General features: G+C 40.1%; 1 protein-coding gene across 3 annotated transcripts in view; it reads right to left on the minus strand.

Moving 5' to 3' along the window:
- Positions 1–15,727, minus strand: part of plxna2 (plexin A2) — a 193,708-nt gene that overhangs the window by 4,672 nt on the left and 173,309 nt on the right. For all 3 annotated transcript variants that reach the window (XM_086067152.1, XM_086067149.1, XM_086067150.1), the window contains exons 23-31: positions 15,481–15,547; positions 13,378–13,524; positions 11,740–11,899; positions 11,376–11,479; positions 7,233–7,332; positions 3,964–4,154; positions 2,891–3,060; positions 2,553–2,765; positions 2,197–2,347 (exon numbers count right to left, since the gene is read on the minus strand). In XM_086067152.1, the coding sequence (XP_085923278.1) occupies positions 2,197–2,347; positions 2,553–2,765; positions 2,891–3,060; positions 3,964–4,154; positions 7,233–7,332; positions 11,376–11,479; positions 11,740–11,899; positions 13,378–13,524; positions 15,481–15,547 (1,303 nt within the window). The remainder of the gene's footprint in view (positions 1–2,196; positions 2,348–2,552; positions 2,766–2,890; positions 3,061–3,963; positions 4,155–7,232; positions 7,333–11,375; positions 11,480–11,739; positions 11,900–13,377; positions 13,525–15,480; positions 15,548–15,727) is intronic.

Genomic DNA, 15,727 nt, shown 5'->3' on the forward strand with positions numbered 1-15,727 from the left:
CTTGTAAATGCGACATTTGTCAAGGTTCAAACGTCATCTTTAGACAAGTGCTGTGTTTGGTTCTCTCATCTCTATCTTGCCTGTCAGGAGGAATCGCAATCAGGGTGACGGCAACATTCAGGGTAAAGGGTGGAAAAACAAAGCAGAGTGAACAGTCATCTTTTTATACATACGTTAATACATCTTGGCACCACCAGTTGGAGAAACTTTTGCATTAATATAACTCTCATTATGATTATTATAATTGGTTAATTATACTATTGAGAGGGTTCAAATCTAGGCTCACGCCCTCCTGTGTTGACTTTGGATGGCAACCAATCATTGCCCTATAAAAGATTATATTTTGAATTGAGTGCAAGTATTTTAACAATGCAGCTTAACATCCATCCGTCCACCCATCTGTCCGTCAGTCCATCCATCCATCATGAAGAGCTAAGATGGCCAATCATCTATTCTACCCTATAATTGTTTCGTAACAGCCGATGTTTTGACTTCATCTTGCAGTGAGTGCAAAACATACTGTATGTTTGAACGTGTGGCTCAGAAGATGCAAAACGCAAAGTTAAGTGATCCGTTGAGAGCAAAGGGGCAAACCGACTGGATAATGGACGCAAAGGGAGGCGGCATACAGGGAAGGAGAGCGAGATAGAGCAGTGCGGTGTTCAAACGTAAAGGTCAGAATCCCAAAGGAGGAGCTGACATTAGAAGCAGAGACTGTTTTCGTAAATGCTCTCTTTTCTCTTTCCTTCCTTTTATACTTCCTGTCATCTGATGAGTGTGTGTGTGTGTGTGTGTGTGCATTGCCTGTGTGTGATCCTGCTTTGTATCCACAACATTATGTTGTGTACTCACTATCTCCTAAGGCACATTGAGTCTTGGAGGCACAGATAATTCAGGCCCAATCAGTGACGTTTCTTCCTTGAGTTTTTGAAAAACGAGACCTCCACTTAACACATACCAGTGAAAACAATTGGAAATGCTGTAATATGCATGCCAAGCCAATAAGCAACATAATTTGTAAAGAAACTTTAAACATATGCACAAATGTGGCTATCCTCACAGATAAAACCACTTTTTGAATAGTTTTTATAAATGAACGTTGATTAAGAACTATTACAAACAACTGCTGCTACAGCCCCATGGTATGCAATCATTGTTTTGGTTGTGACATCATCATACATGCCCAGATTGAACATTAATTTATTCACTCCCAAATATTTTCACTGAAGGCTGTTTTACTGGATATTGACTGATTTTGCAAGGCCCACAGAATATTGTGTTCTATTGCTATAAAACATGGAACCTACCAAAAGAAAAATTTGAGTCTCTTCATTCATCAGGAAAAAAAAAAGTATATTTCTATCTGTTTCAGTTTTGCAGCGAATAGCATTGTAAATTAGCTTTTTTCAACATGGCCCTGGTTGATCTCTTTTGCTCTGCTGGCACCTGCTGGGCGTTTTTGTAATAACTACCATTTCTTCAACCGTTCTTTGCAGTTGAGAAGCTGCATCAAAGCCGTATAAATAGTTTTTTGGGACACTTAAAACATTTAAATAGCAAATGAGTTAAGGGGAACTCAACACCACCACCAAATTCTTGACAATAATATGTTCGATGCAGTCCTGCTAGTCTAAACATAACATTTTTATTAATATTACATTTGTGGAATATGAAATATAAAAAATAATATAAAATCCAGCCGTTTTTATCAGTATCAGAAGGCGGCCATTTTGCCACTTGCTGTCGAGTGAAAATGACATCACAGTTGCGCAAGTCTCAAGTAACAACCAATCACAGCTCAGCTTCAGAAAACAGGTGAGCTGTGATTGGTCATTGCCTGAGCCCTGAGCAACTGTGATGTCATCTTCAGTCAACAGCAAGTGACAAAATGTCTGCCTCCTGAGATGGAGAATAAAAACGGCTGGATTTTGCTGCATAACTCATATTCCACAAATGTAATATTAATCAGAATGTCATATGTTTAGACTAGTGAGGTCACATATAGATATTATTGTCAATAAATGTTTAAGGTTGGTTTCCCCTAACAAGAACGTCTTTTTTGTTTTATAAATGCTGACAACGTTTGTATTTGCTTAGCAGTTTTTAGGCAAAAAGCCTCAGGTAAGCAGCCCCTTGTTGTCGTAAGTCATGACACCCATTCATCCCAACCACCTTGTGATACAGGCGAGCGCCTACCTCCTCGCTGTACTTGCTAATATATGAGTAGATCTCATTCAGGGCGCTCAACATATTGAACTCGCTGGAGTGGAGTCGAGCCTGTTCCGCCAAGTAGGCGTTCATGTCCTGGTCGCTGATGGCTGGCAGCCGGTTGATGTCGGCGTAGTACCTGCGGGACAGCGCTCGTCATCACTCGCAACCAACAACGTGAACCCTAAATGATCTTTTAAGGCGTTAAGATCAAAAGAGCGCATTTCACAAGTCAATGACAGAATGCGAGATGTGAAGGCCAGTGAAGAGAATTAAAGTTTGATGTAAGCAAGAAAACTTTAACAAGACCGCGATGGGAATGGTGTGTGAACTATAAAGCTTACCTCTCTACCCAGCTCTTGTAATTGGGGATATCTTTAGCGTAGAGCAGCTTATTGGAAGGGGAGTCTTTGCCCAGGCGGTGCTCAGAAGTGGAGCAAGAATCCATAAATGTCTGAGCAACCACAGACAGACAGGCGTCCGTGATGCTGCTCTTATGGATGTCAAACACAAACTGCGGGTTCTTGATCACGTTCACCCAAAAACGCAGTGGAAGGCTGGAAGATAAAGACAAAGGGAATGTGTAAGGACGCCGGTGCTCACTTAGTGGGTGAATTCTCCGCCAGTGATCTTATTTCACAATACAAAAGATGAGTTTTAGCGCTCCTCTATCGGCTCTTACCAGTTGCTCTTCCACGTGTGACGTACATCCGTGTCGTATATGCCGTGCTTGTCGGCCTGTTCGTCCAGGAAGTCGAACATGTACTTGATGGCCAGCGGCAGCGTGCTACCTCGGTGAACTGTGCTGAACAATGTCTCAAATAGGTCGTCAACAAATTTTTGCAGCGTTCCCTGCAGGGAACATGAGAGCAATATGATTAATGATTTGCCTTACTCCATCAGTAGGGATGTAACGATATCCAAAATGACGATACGATATTAACACAATATGAAGCTCAAGATACAATAATTATCATGATATTGTGGGTAGATTGGCGATATTAAAAAAAGATCACAGTACTGTAAAAAAAAGAAAAAAAAGAACTCATACTAAAAAAAGCACAATATTGTGCTTTTGTACATAACAGCAATGCATATAAACCACCTATCATCTCTAATGACACTTAACATTGAGGCACTTACTTGAGTGCCTCCACATATTGACTCGGTTCACAAGCATACTACGTTCCCCTTCATCTGACCATTAGCGTGGCTTTTAACATAGAAGGGCCAAAACATTCCTTATGTAAATTAAACTGCACAAAATAAACTTGCCACCAGAGGGTGCTAGAACTGCACAAATGGAAATCAACATGACTTTTTTAACAGATATGCTGCTTTTACGACGCCGATATTGTGGCAGTTTTAATATCGCAATATCACGATATTGCCGTTATCGTTACATCCCTATCCATCAGTCCATTGCCATTTTCCATGATCCTAAATGCAAGTGTACACCCTGGAGTGATCACCTGTCAAAATCTCAGGAATGACACATATTGTACAGAGATAGAAGCATTAATATTGAAACATACAAACAATTTAGTCATTAATCAAACTAACATTCAGTTTTTAGTAAAAAAATAAATAAAAATCTCATACAATTTGGACTCCTAATATTGACCTCAAAAGTCTCATATTCATCGTCAAAAAATTTCAAATTCATGCCAGCTGCTCTTATTCCAGTAATTCTTTTTTGCTGTTTGTCACAAAAGGCATTAGTAAAGACAAGGATTGTATATTTTCAGTGCCTACCTTAGTGGCGAGCAGCCTGGTCAAGTAGATCTCAGAAACCATCTTGCTGCCACGGTCTCCTTCCTTTTGGTCTCCATGCTCATGGTTCTTCACCAGGTGCCACACCTTTACGCCACTTTCCAGGTCCGGCGTGATCATGGGAGCGCGAGACCGGAGGCTGTCTGGACTGCCAGTGTAACGGAACGAAGAATCTGTTTGGAAAATTTAAAAATGCCGTCAACTGATCTCAAAACCTAGTTTTTGTGTCAAAGTCAAAGCAAGAGCCTTGCAATATTTGATTCCAAAGCAAGCTTCCAAGAGATGATAAGATCAGTAGGTAGATATGACATTTCAGTGCTTTACTGGTTACCAGAAATACATGACTGTAGATGATCATAATTGACCCCACACGGCATCCTCTAATGTTTTGTGATAATACAAACCCAATTTCCAAAAAGTTGGGATACTATACAAATTGTGAATAAAAACTGAATGCAATTATGTGGAAGTGCCAAACTTTTATATTTTATTCAGAATAGAACATAGAGAACAGGTCAAACTGAGAAAATGTATAATTTTAAGGGAAAACTATGTTGATTTTAAATTCCATGGTATCAACAAATCTCAAAAAAGTTGGGACAAGGCCATTTTCACCACTGTGAGGCATCCCCTCTTCTTCTTACAACAGTCTGCAAACGTCTGGGGATCGAGGAGACAAGTTTCTCAAGTTTAGAAATAGGAATGCTGTCCCATTCTTGTCTCTCTAACTGTTCAACTGTCTTGGGCTTTCTTTGTTGCACCTTCCACATTATGATGCGCCAAAAGCGCACTATAAGTGAAAGAAGTGGACTGCAGGCGGGCCATTTCAATACCCGGATATTTTTCCCTTAAAATGATACATTTTCTCAGTTTAAACTTTTGACCTGTCTATCTATGTTCTATTCTTAACAAGATATTGACATTTGGCACTTCCACATAATTGTATTCAGTTTTTATTCACAATTTTTATCGTGTCCCACCTTTTTGGGAATTGGGTTTGTACATGCAAACTCTATTTCCACATATAAAGACTGATGTCTTGGGGTGAATCTTTATTTGTTGGTTGGCAGGATTAAGAACTTCTCTTATTGGTCACTACAGTGAGTAATGATTCTTGATTTGTATCGCTCGTTTTTATTTTAGTCAAGATGCCCTTATGAGTGGCCCTTATATCACTATTTCCCCTAAGGCTATATTAAAAACTACTGAACTGATTTCCATTAGGGCAAGAAACCATTAGGCTACATGTTGGTGCAAAGCATTTTGTTTTTACTTTTCGCCCTTTGAGTCACTACGGCATAAAGAACAGAATATTCCTCCCCGGAATTGAAAAAAGCACAGAATACCCTGTTGTTCGTGTGCTAACAACAACAGGAAGTAGCCTCTGAGCTAATAATCAGATGGAAAACCAATATATATATTTAAAAAAAACTAATTTATTTCAGGCGTTGTCTGTCCTGACATTCCATTTTTTTCTTTTGATGGCAGTATCATGATCAGCTCACTGACTATTTTACAGAAGAGATGGGCTTGTCTTAAAAACTCACCTAATTACTCAATTTCTTCCACACTGGGAAAAAAACATGCTGTCACACTCAAATCACGGCATCTAAAACCGTTGCTAAGCACCCAAAGGCCCCATTGTCCCTCAGCACGTCAACTCTGTTCTCACATTTGCTGCCTCCTTGCTCCTTGGCGATAACACATCACTTCCTCAGTTGCTAATTAGCCAGAGTCTCCCGACACTGGGATCCCCAGAGATTTGGGATCTGAGCATCGCAGTGAGGATCTCTCTCACCGAGCTTCAAAGGCCCAGATGAGCTACAAAGCTCTTCTTTTTTTTTGCTGCCAATACAGCCACACAAAGCGTTGAAATATGACCAGGCAACATCTCGTCCCCATAGGGACCCGGCCTAGAATGATGCTCAGGGTGGATAGCGGTTTTAAATCTCAATCCAGCTACTAATTTTAACACCTCTTCTTTTTTGGGGGGTCTCTTCCATCTTCTCAAGGACACAGAGCTGGCTCAAACTTCTTTATATAGTGTACCAACCAGACACCTGGATGGTGGGATTTTTTTGGAACACATTTTTGACAAATGGAAGAGGGGCATGTTGGTATAAATCGAGTCCAAGGCACTGTGTGTCAAATGTAAATGGCTACAAATCCATCAATGAGTGTCAAGGTGTAGCTTTGTAGGCTCATGATGGATGAGGGTGCATATCCAAAAACAACAACAACAAAAGGAATTTAAGCAATTCAACATCTCTAATGAAACCATGATCAGAATAAGAAACGGTTGAAGTGCTTGATTTCTTGATTGTACTGTTAAAAACCCAACGTAATAAAACGTTAGTAATTATGCACATTCACATGAGAAATTCTAGGTCATTCTGCTCTCCAAGCACCAGCCCCTCCCAACTTGAGAAACGAGCTGTTGGAACTTTTTGACGTCATTAGGTGTGGCCCCACCTCGCCTTTGCGGACTAAACACACGCCCACTTTATCTCAGACCTCCATGGGATATTGACAAAAGTAGCCTTTATTAGTAAACATTCTGTCTAAATGGATTCAAAGCAATCAATTATCCTTTACATTTGCAATGCCAAAGTGCGATGCCAATTGGCTGTCTTAAAATCCCTGAAAGGGATCTGGCTGACACTTGTGCAAACTACAAATAAAACTGTTTGCGCTGTTGAACCTAATTAAACAAATTGTGTAGTGGTTAGGGCGCTTGCCCTGTAAGCAGTAGGCTCTGATTCGCGACCCACTCCGGGTTGGAGTTTTTTCCCCTTATTTTCTTTCTTTCTTTCTTCCCTCTTCTCCCCTCCTCCACTACGATTTCTTGCGGCAAGGAGCCGTTTTGTTTCAAATGTTTATTGAAGAATTGAACATCCATCCAATTTCCACATTTAAAGAAGTGATGGTGGAACTACTCATTGGCAGTAGCCGGCTCGGACACTCGAGGGGTTTTACTGAACCGGGCGTTTTACTTCCACATTAGAAAAATATCAAGCAAAACACCTAATATTTCATAAAAAAATACATCGCCATGGTGTGAAAGGTAAGATTTAATCATTATATGCCTATAGTTAACTGTGAAAGGGCTTAACAATTCTGTGATGTAATCCCTTTAATGTATAAAATAAAAATGATTAAATTATGAAGTGAACAGAAGATTTGAAATCAAACGTACCCTCTTGATAGCATCGTTTGTTTATGCGCCACGGCAATCTGCTCTAGTGACTCACCATATCTGCTGATGGATGAGCGCGATATGCTGGCTGAGGGCGGGATGTTGTATGACGACGTCTGTTTGGGCACCAAAGCCACCACACAACGGTCCGACACCTGCGAGGGTAAACACAAACATCATCACGTATATGCTTGCAAGTACCTTCATGTGGCTCAAAGTTGAAAGACTGCATTAAATCTAACAGTTGTGCGTTTGAATAGGTTCAAATTTAATTAACATCTGCAGTTTGGCTTCAGTGTCGAGAATCTAGTGGCTTAGAATAGACTGTAAAGAGAGTCCATCATTTAATAATACCCTCTGATGTCTTCATGTATTACTAATTCTCTAAATGTCCAAGTAAAGAAGACATTACATAAGGCCTCCGTGAATAATCCAAACATATTCCCCCCTGTCATGTCTGTTCATTACTCTCGAGCAGTTTGTGGCGTGGTGGCTGCACTTGACATGACTGCAACAACAGGGAAGTGAAGTCAGCTTTGGAACTGGGATATTAAAGCACTCTGGGAGAAGAAAACTGACGAAGAATCTTGTGTTCATTTTGCATCCTTAGAGAAATTGTATAATAACATCACCAGATGGAGAAAAAGAAGATCCATCCCAATCGACTTTGGGCCAGAAACAAGTTACACACTGGCCTGCTCTCCAGTCAATCGCAGGACAGATATAAGTGACTTTTTCTCCAACTGCATACTACAGAGTCTTCAATTAGTCTAACATGCATCGTTTTGGCATGAGAACTATTGCAAAAATCAATCGATTTCGATATCATCACATTGTAGAGACTATTGGGATTTTTAAGTGATTTGGAATGATATTTAACATAAGATGGGCATGGTCACACCAGTAAGATACTCTAAAAGCTTTAATACCAATGTCAATGCAAGACCTCTCTCAAATGTAAAAGAGTGGCAAGTTGGCATGGCAAAGATGTCACATTAATGCTTTGAGTGTCTGTATCCAATATTGCTGTGTTTGAGATCACTGAACATCTGAAGATGCACACCGGCCAAAACACACATGTCGTCCGTCATTGCAAATCAGTGGCTCACAATGAGGGCCGACCTGACTTGCTTACACTGCAGTCAGTCACCCTGGCAGATATCCCATTCAGATGTGATTTTTAATTACATAGAAAAGGATCTGTTTCTATGCAATTCCATACATTTGTCTTCAAACCACGTACTAAAAACTCATCCAAACCAGTCTTGACTGCAATGTTGGCCTCTGTTAGCCAGACTGGAGAAACTCATGAACCTGCGGCTGCACCTGAAGAGGAATCTTCAGCGTTCTTGAGGGGAAATGAAACCCCTACCTCACAACTTGCCTTGACCTTTCAATCTCTATCATCGCAACTCCTTATTTGTCTCCCCAACCTCTTGTATTCGCCTCCTTTCGGCCTGCGCTCTGATAAACCAATGGCATGGTCCTCCAGTGCTATTATTTCACTGATGAGTTCCCTATGAGAGGCGTGAAATAGCTTCTGTGTCGGCGTCCGCAGAGTATGCTTCCCTCCATCTCTGCCAATGCGTTCCTGACACAGAAGCAGCGGAAGAGATGGGTCCTTGTGATAGAGGAAATGATTGAAGGCGTGCACATTCGCCCCTTCAGGGATAATCCAGTGTGGGTGCGATAGTGGGCAGGAACGTTAGAAGGCTGTGGGGGACGCCTGCGATAACACCTTCCATTAGACTCAGTGGATAGCACCGAGCTGTTGGTATTTATCTTTTGTTCCCTAAGCTCCCCCTCAACTGTGGACCGAACCTGTCCCCTGTGGAGTATCCCCTATAGTGGACCGCTGTCCTCAAATCCTGATGCTAATCCCCCAGTGAACATGTGACCTTTCACCTTGAACGTGAGAAGGAATGGGACTCACAAGGCAGTCCTTCAGATTTTTTGGTCATATGGATTTTATCATGTGGAATTTAATTAATCTGACAATCATATTAAAAATGTAATCTTACGGTATATCGTCTCATCTTCACACCTACATTAACATGCTGACCAAGTTGTACTACAGCTATTTCTAGAGGTGGGCATTCCAGAAATATTGACAGAAGGTCTGTCAATCTGTTAATGACGGAAGCCCGTTTTGTTGACAAATGATGTGTAACTTCACAAAATTGACAGACAAAGCGGGAGTGGGTTTTTGTCCACCAAAGTACTCGTCAATCGGTCAATGACGGACTGCCCATTTTGCTGACAAATGACAAAAACACTTACGGATGCCCATTTCGCTGAGCAAATGACGGATTGACGGATACAATGCAGTTCGGCTTGAAATATTGACGGATTGACGACTGGCTATGTAGTATAAATAATCAATAAATACAGTTAAAGGTAGTTACAGAAAAACTTATTTTTTAAATGGATGTTTTACTTTTACAATGGGTAGAGGGGAATTTTTTGTGTTTCTCCAAAGTCCGGTCCGGGCCGGAAACCCCTTGCGCAGAGAGCCGCTGAATAGTTCCAAACAGAATTTTTAAATATAAACATCCAGATAAATTTCTCTGCAAGTGATTTTCTATAGGTTGGTAGGTCTGGTATTGACCCCCAAGTAATGCTAACTGTAAATAATCAAAAAGTGTACAATGTCAATAATCAACAATTAAGTTTTAAAAAGGTTCGGCTTTGAACAAAAAAGTCGAGGATCTGTAATAAAACAAGAATACATTGGTTTTATATAGTTCTATTTTACTGTACTGAAGATTTTCAGACATGTTTTTTTAATTGTTTTTTTTTTCATTACACAAGGCACTTGATATTTAATTGATACGTTGGAACATATTTTCTTGAAATGATCTCACAGTGGGGAAAAACAAAATTTTGTCTGTACTGTATTTTGAACCCTATTAAATTTATATAAGATGGATATAAATTTGAGTGAAGTGATTATTCTGAAATCTTGTAATCCATGACTGTTTGTCCATGAGCATGTGCGATGTTCAATACAGTTTGCTAAGATTCTGAGCTCAATGCAAATATATGCATTTATGCTTTCACTGTGGGTGTGCAGCAGCTGGGAAGGTGTGCAAATCCAGGTTATGTAAACCAATAGCCAAAGGGAGGGAAGAAGGTAGGGGGGTCTTCCCGGGATGGTGTGATATGAATTTTAATACCTCAGTCTGGGGAGGAGGAGAGCATTAGCAAATACTCAAAGTGCTACTCGCTCTATGTCCCCAAGTAGCCTTTAAAATATTCCTTTTTTTTAGCAGTTTGTTTCATTACGCTCCTCGCTAAAGTCAGTTAATTGCGTTGTCGCCATGCAGAGGCGTTACAAACGCATACCAACCAGCACAGCATTAACGGTCTTTAGAACCAATGGGGCGAACGCAATAAATAAAAGAAGAGCACAACACAGGGGCTATTATGCTGTGGAAACAATAAAGCTGCAGGGCTTCATCAAGGATTAAAGCTCTGCAGGGAACCATCCAGAGGGAGCAGGAAGAACACTCATTCAACGCCGCTGCCTTTTAATGTGGAAAACCCCCCCACCGCAAATGGACATTAGGCATTTCTCATATGACCGTGTAATAATTACACCTACTGCAGCACATACTAGTCAATTTGCACACAATTCAACAAGAGTTGAGGAAATTTTTTCTTACTTGAAGATTAGATAGATGTCATTGTAATCTAGGATATGATGTGCCTCTTCGAGGAGACTAAAAACTCATATCAGTTCTGACACCAAATTAAATCATCACTATGGATATCGCACAAGGAATTAACTTTAGAAATACTGTATTCTTTGCTTTATGTTCTCAATATGCTGCAAATCCCCTGACGTCCTCTAGCGCCTTTCGCCTCACTTTTTGAAAAGTGCTGCTGCTCTATGCCATTATGTTTGTAGAACTACAGAAAAGGCAATTAAATCATTTGTTGACACTCAAATTTTCATCAAAACTTGGGCGAATGCCACATGGTTACCCATGCTATGTAAAATCAGATGAGGCACTTTTTCCTTGTGTATTAAATGGCATTTAATTTATTTTTTATTTTTGCATCAATCTCGTTTCCCAATATCCTTTTAAAACTCATTGAGGATGTTTTAGAAAAATGACCATCAGCCATCTTAAGTTTCCACAAGACACTACTCTTAAGTCAAGACACTCAATGCTGAGACCCTCAAAACGCTGACCTGGTAGTGCAAGAGCGTGTTCAGTCGCTTCCAGTCGCTTTCTATCTTCGTGGTGATGTCTTCATCCTGCAGCACGACGCGAGCCATCCGTCCCTGGCGCCACTCTGACGACATAACAAACGTACATTCTCAAGACAACCTCTAAAGCCAAATGTCTGTGTTTGTGTTGCAAACCACATCTACAACCAAGTCACACACATACAAGCCTTAGTATTCATTCATTAAACCACTGATTAAATGATTTGGTGATAGTTGGTGGGAACGATGCTACAGTACATTCGGATGTTTATTTCTTGGGTACGCCAAGGACTTCATGCATGGCAGCACCCTGCGAGACAGTCCGGATGTTGTGTGGGACTCATACCGAGGTCCATGTCGACAGCCCGCGGCCGCAGAGAGTAGGGCATGTTCTTGTAGACGGCATCCAGGATCTTCTCTTTCACTTGGGTGATGGTGTCGCAGTTCAGCACTTTTACCGGAATCTCTGGACTGTTCTCGTTGTCTGGATTCACACAGTTCAGGATCTGGATCAGGATAGAGAGGAGGCACTTAGAGGAGGAAGTGTGGGGGAAATTAGACCAAGGCAAACTCACTTCATTTAGTAAAAATATATATTTTTCAACAACCTATAACAGTGTCTAAGATGAACAGTCTTTCAACAATTGCTATTGAAGTTACTGAGATTTTGTGTTTTATTGTGTTCAATACATTTTTGCCATTCATTCATTTGTCCTCCAAACTGCTTATCCTCGTTGAAAAACAAGCATCATTTGACACAATAAGTGACTCACCTTTCAATTGAAATAGATTCTGTTTGACTAATAGAAGTTGACTAATAAAATTCAGACTACCACATAAAGAGATTAGTGCAAGTTTGCAATAATATTAATCTCAAAATGTCTTTTGATCTGCCAGTATTTACGAGGCTCTTGATCTTATTTCAATTCAAGGCAAATTGGCTACACTCAAGCTTTTAAAGTGTCTATTGTATGGGAAATTCAGGCACTTTGAATGTGACAAAGTAAGCGATAACTAGAGGTAGAGGTAGACATAAAGGAAGTTTAGCTGTGTTCTGTGCTGTTTGGAGTGCACAAATTAAATAGTGAGATTAAAAGTGTTAATTTTCCTCTTTAAGCATTTAGCCCAAATTAACGTGTTCAAGTACCAGCCCTATTTTACACTTTAGCTGACCAGCTAATAAAGATATTCTATTGGCAACGTTTTTTCATTGTTATGGTGTGATTTTGTAAACAAATCTGAGGTCAGCAATAACAGACAATGTTCAACCTTAGAGGTTCCACAGTAGTTAGTGCTGTTCACACAAACCACAGCAAACACCTGTGTCTGATTTTTACTGCAATCTGATTGTATCTTTAAAAGCTGTGAGGTGTTCAGCTCGGGTCTTTAAACTCAAAAGCATCTCCTAAAGCACACGACGGTGGTCTGGAGAAACCATTTCCGCTCGCGCCAGTGTCCTAAAATCAATTTTCACACCTTCGGCGAAACACCAATTTCCAGCTCTGCCGGGGCATCAGCCCCATAATGAGGCAAATTTCCAGTCGGAGCAATCTGAGTGTAGCCGTTTTCACATGCTGCTTCTGGCCGTGATTTGGTTGAGTGTGTGTGCAGGCTAATCTCCTCAACAAGGCCTGATGATGGACCGAAAGGGACCTGATGGGATCATTAGTTAATTTTCCTCTCACAAAGGAGGAAATGGCATAACTCCGTCTGTAAAGTAGCTCTTAGTGACTAATTCAACACTTTTTACATATGTAACACACTATTAAAAACTTACAAGAATAATCAACAGTGACTCGTCAACTGAGAGCGATGATGAGATAACCAACAACATAAACTATACAAATAAGATTTTAAGGTGCATCTCTGTTTGGACGAAAGCTGATGTTTTCCGAGTGGACAAAAGGCCAACACGGACAGAAAAAAACATGTTTTTGAAAATGTCTGTGCACTTGTGACGGCCTACAGAGGCCTTTTGACCTACCAGCGTTTTGTACTCGATCTGCTGGCGGATCAGCTTGTCCTCGCTCAGAGAGTAGCGGGCCTCTCCAGTGATGGCGTCGATGGGCCCTTTCTCCATCTGCTGCTTGATGGCGCAGTAGAGCATGAACAGAGGTTCACCGGCGCACTCCTACCAATCCACAGGAAGAGGCACATGAAAGCTAGCAGGGTTCATACACTTGAAAGACCCCGAAAATTATATTTTCCCCCCCCTCCATACATAATTGCTGAAAACTACAGATGTCTGAATTGTGGAATTATAGTATTAAACTGATTTTCATCATTTCAGTTTTCCTGATTTTTTGGGGACAATGGCTAAAATGTTGCCAATAACGCACTTGTCATCTGCCTAGAGACGTTCCTCCAAAACTATATAAGTGCTTGAGCACATTTATATACTTACATACTTTTACACTCTTATATATGTCTATGAACTTGAGCCCAATTGTAGCATGCAGTTAGCTAGCTAGCTAGCAATGCATCTTTCTTTTGGCTAGTCCGTTGGGGTGGACGTTTTAGCGTGGCTCATTGTCAGCCGTGAGTGCATGCTCATCGTGGAGAGAAAGGTTGAAGAGTAAGTGGTTAAAAAAAAAAAATCACATGCACACGTACAGCTAGTGTGTGGACCAGGATTATAATAATTTTTGAGTTTTAATATAGTTGGCTTTAAATTCATTTTGACGTTTTTAAAAAGTCAGGTTAATTGTTTTGTTTTTTCTATGCATTTTTTTTCAACCAATGTTAGCATTAGTTTTTTTTTTAAATACATGTAATGGAAGTGGAAGCTAAAAAAAAAAGTGAAAAATTATTGTGTACCAGTAATAGAGTAAACTACAATTCTGAATTGACTGTTTGACATTCTTTCTTCTGAATGGCCAAACAGCAATACCGAAATAAATACATTTACAATAAACCCTGAAAGCTCATTATGAAATTAATGAACAAAGATGAAAACTAAGGATATTTTTGGTTTAATTATAGTTAGTACCGGTAAGTATAGATGTAAAAATATAGTTTCTTTAGTTGTATTTTTTTATTAACAATCATTTTTATTTTACAGTAATTTCTAGACTATAAGCTAGACTTTTTTTTACTTGCATTTGACCCTGCGGCTAATACAAAGGTGCGGGTTATCCATCAGATCACAAGGGGGCGCACTATAAAGGAAGCACAAGAGCGTCAGGCAGAGCAAAACAAACCTAGTGAACCCTAATACAGTAGGAGAGACAGAACCAGAGAAAGTAGCGGGAACCCGGTGCGGTAACATTAAAACACCTGCGGCTTATTTGTTATGTGTAACAAACTCGAGTAGTCCCCAAATTTAGCTAACACGGCTTATAGTCAGGTGCGATTTATCGTCCAGAAATTACTGTATTTTGTTAACGAAGAAAAAATGGCTGACAAGGACCAGCACTCTGTACTGGCATGGTTACTTGACAGCATCTCGTTGTCAATGCATGAAAAACCCCTTCGGATATATTCCAACTTTAAATGGATAAATGTTTTGTGGTACAATAAAAATGGCTTGACTTTTCACGATTGTTAAGCCTGAATTTTTAAACTTGGTGAGTTGTTGACAACTGTCTTTTACAGTTGCTGGTGTGTCTACATTTACAAAAGACTTATTTTCACCTTACAGGGACTTCCAAACCAATTTCAACACAATGATCTTAAATTAAATGTAACACTTTTTTTTTATGAGCATTTTTTTTTAATTTAATGAGAAATAACTTCATTCAGAATGTAAGCACTTCTAAAACCACAAAGTTGTCAAACCTGTCAAACCTCATGATGAGCAAGTTAAAATGACCCGATTTCTCGCAGCCAATCATAAGCATTAAGCAAAAAATTAATTTTAACACTGCAAAAATCTGATAACATTAAGTATTGCATATTTTTCAACTCAAGTTAAATTGGAATTGCAGTGAAACATTGTTGTATTATGTTATGAAATCATTTGTGAATAATACAGAAATTTCCCAATCTTATGCAGTCCAACAATAATACAAGGCACTCATACTTGACATTTCCATAACTGAATTGAATCTGCAACATCCATTTGTGTGTGAATATCTTTCACACTGACCTTGAGGAACCTGTGCAGAAGGAAGGCGAACCAGTTGGTGAGCATCTTCTCTGCAACCGACTCCGTTCTGCAGTGACAACAAAGGGCACGCAAAGAACAAAACAGAGCCGGTCAGAACTTTTTACAAAAGAAAAGCGATCCATTATTCATGGTAAGGTAGTGCTGGACCCTTTGGGCACCTTCCTGTTGTTACTTGTGAACTTCCTGCAACTTCTGTGCTTGTAGGCTGAAAGGAACCTGAGGGGGC

Source organism: Leptonotus elevatus, chromosome 2, assembly GCF_054856555.1.
Source record: "Leptonotus elevatus isolate MCC_2025b chromosome 2, RoL_Lele_1.0, whole genome shotgun sequence".
Classification (NCBI taxonomy): Eukaryota; Metazoa; Chordata; class Actinopteri; order Syngnathiformes; family Syngnathidae; genus Leptonotus; species Leptonotus elevatus.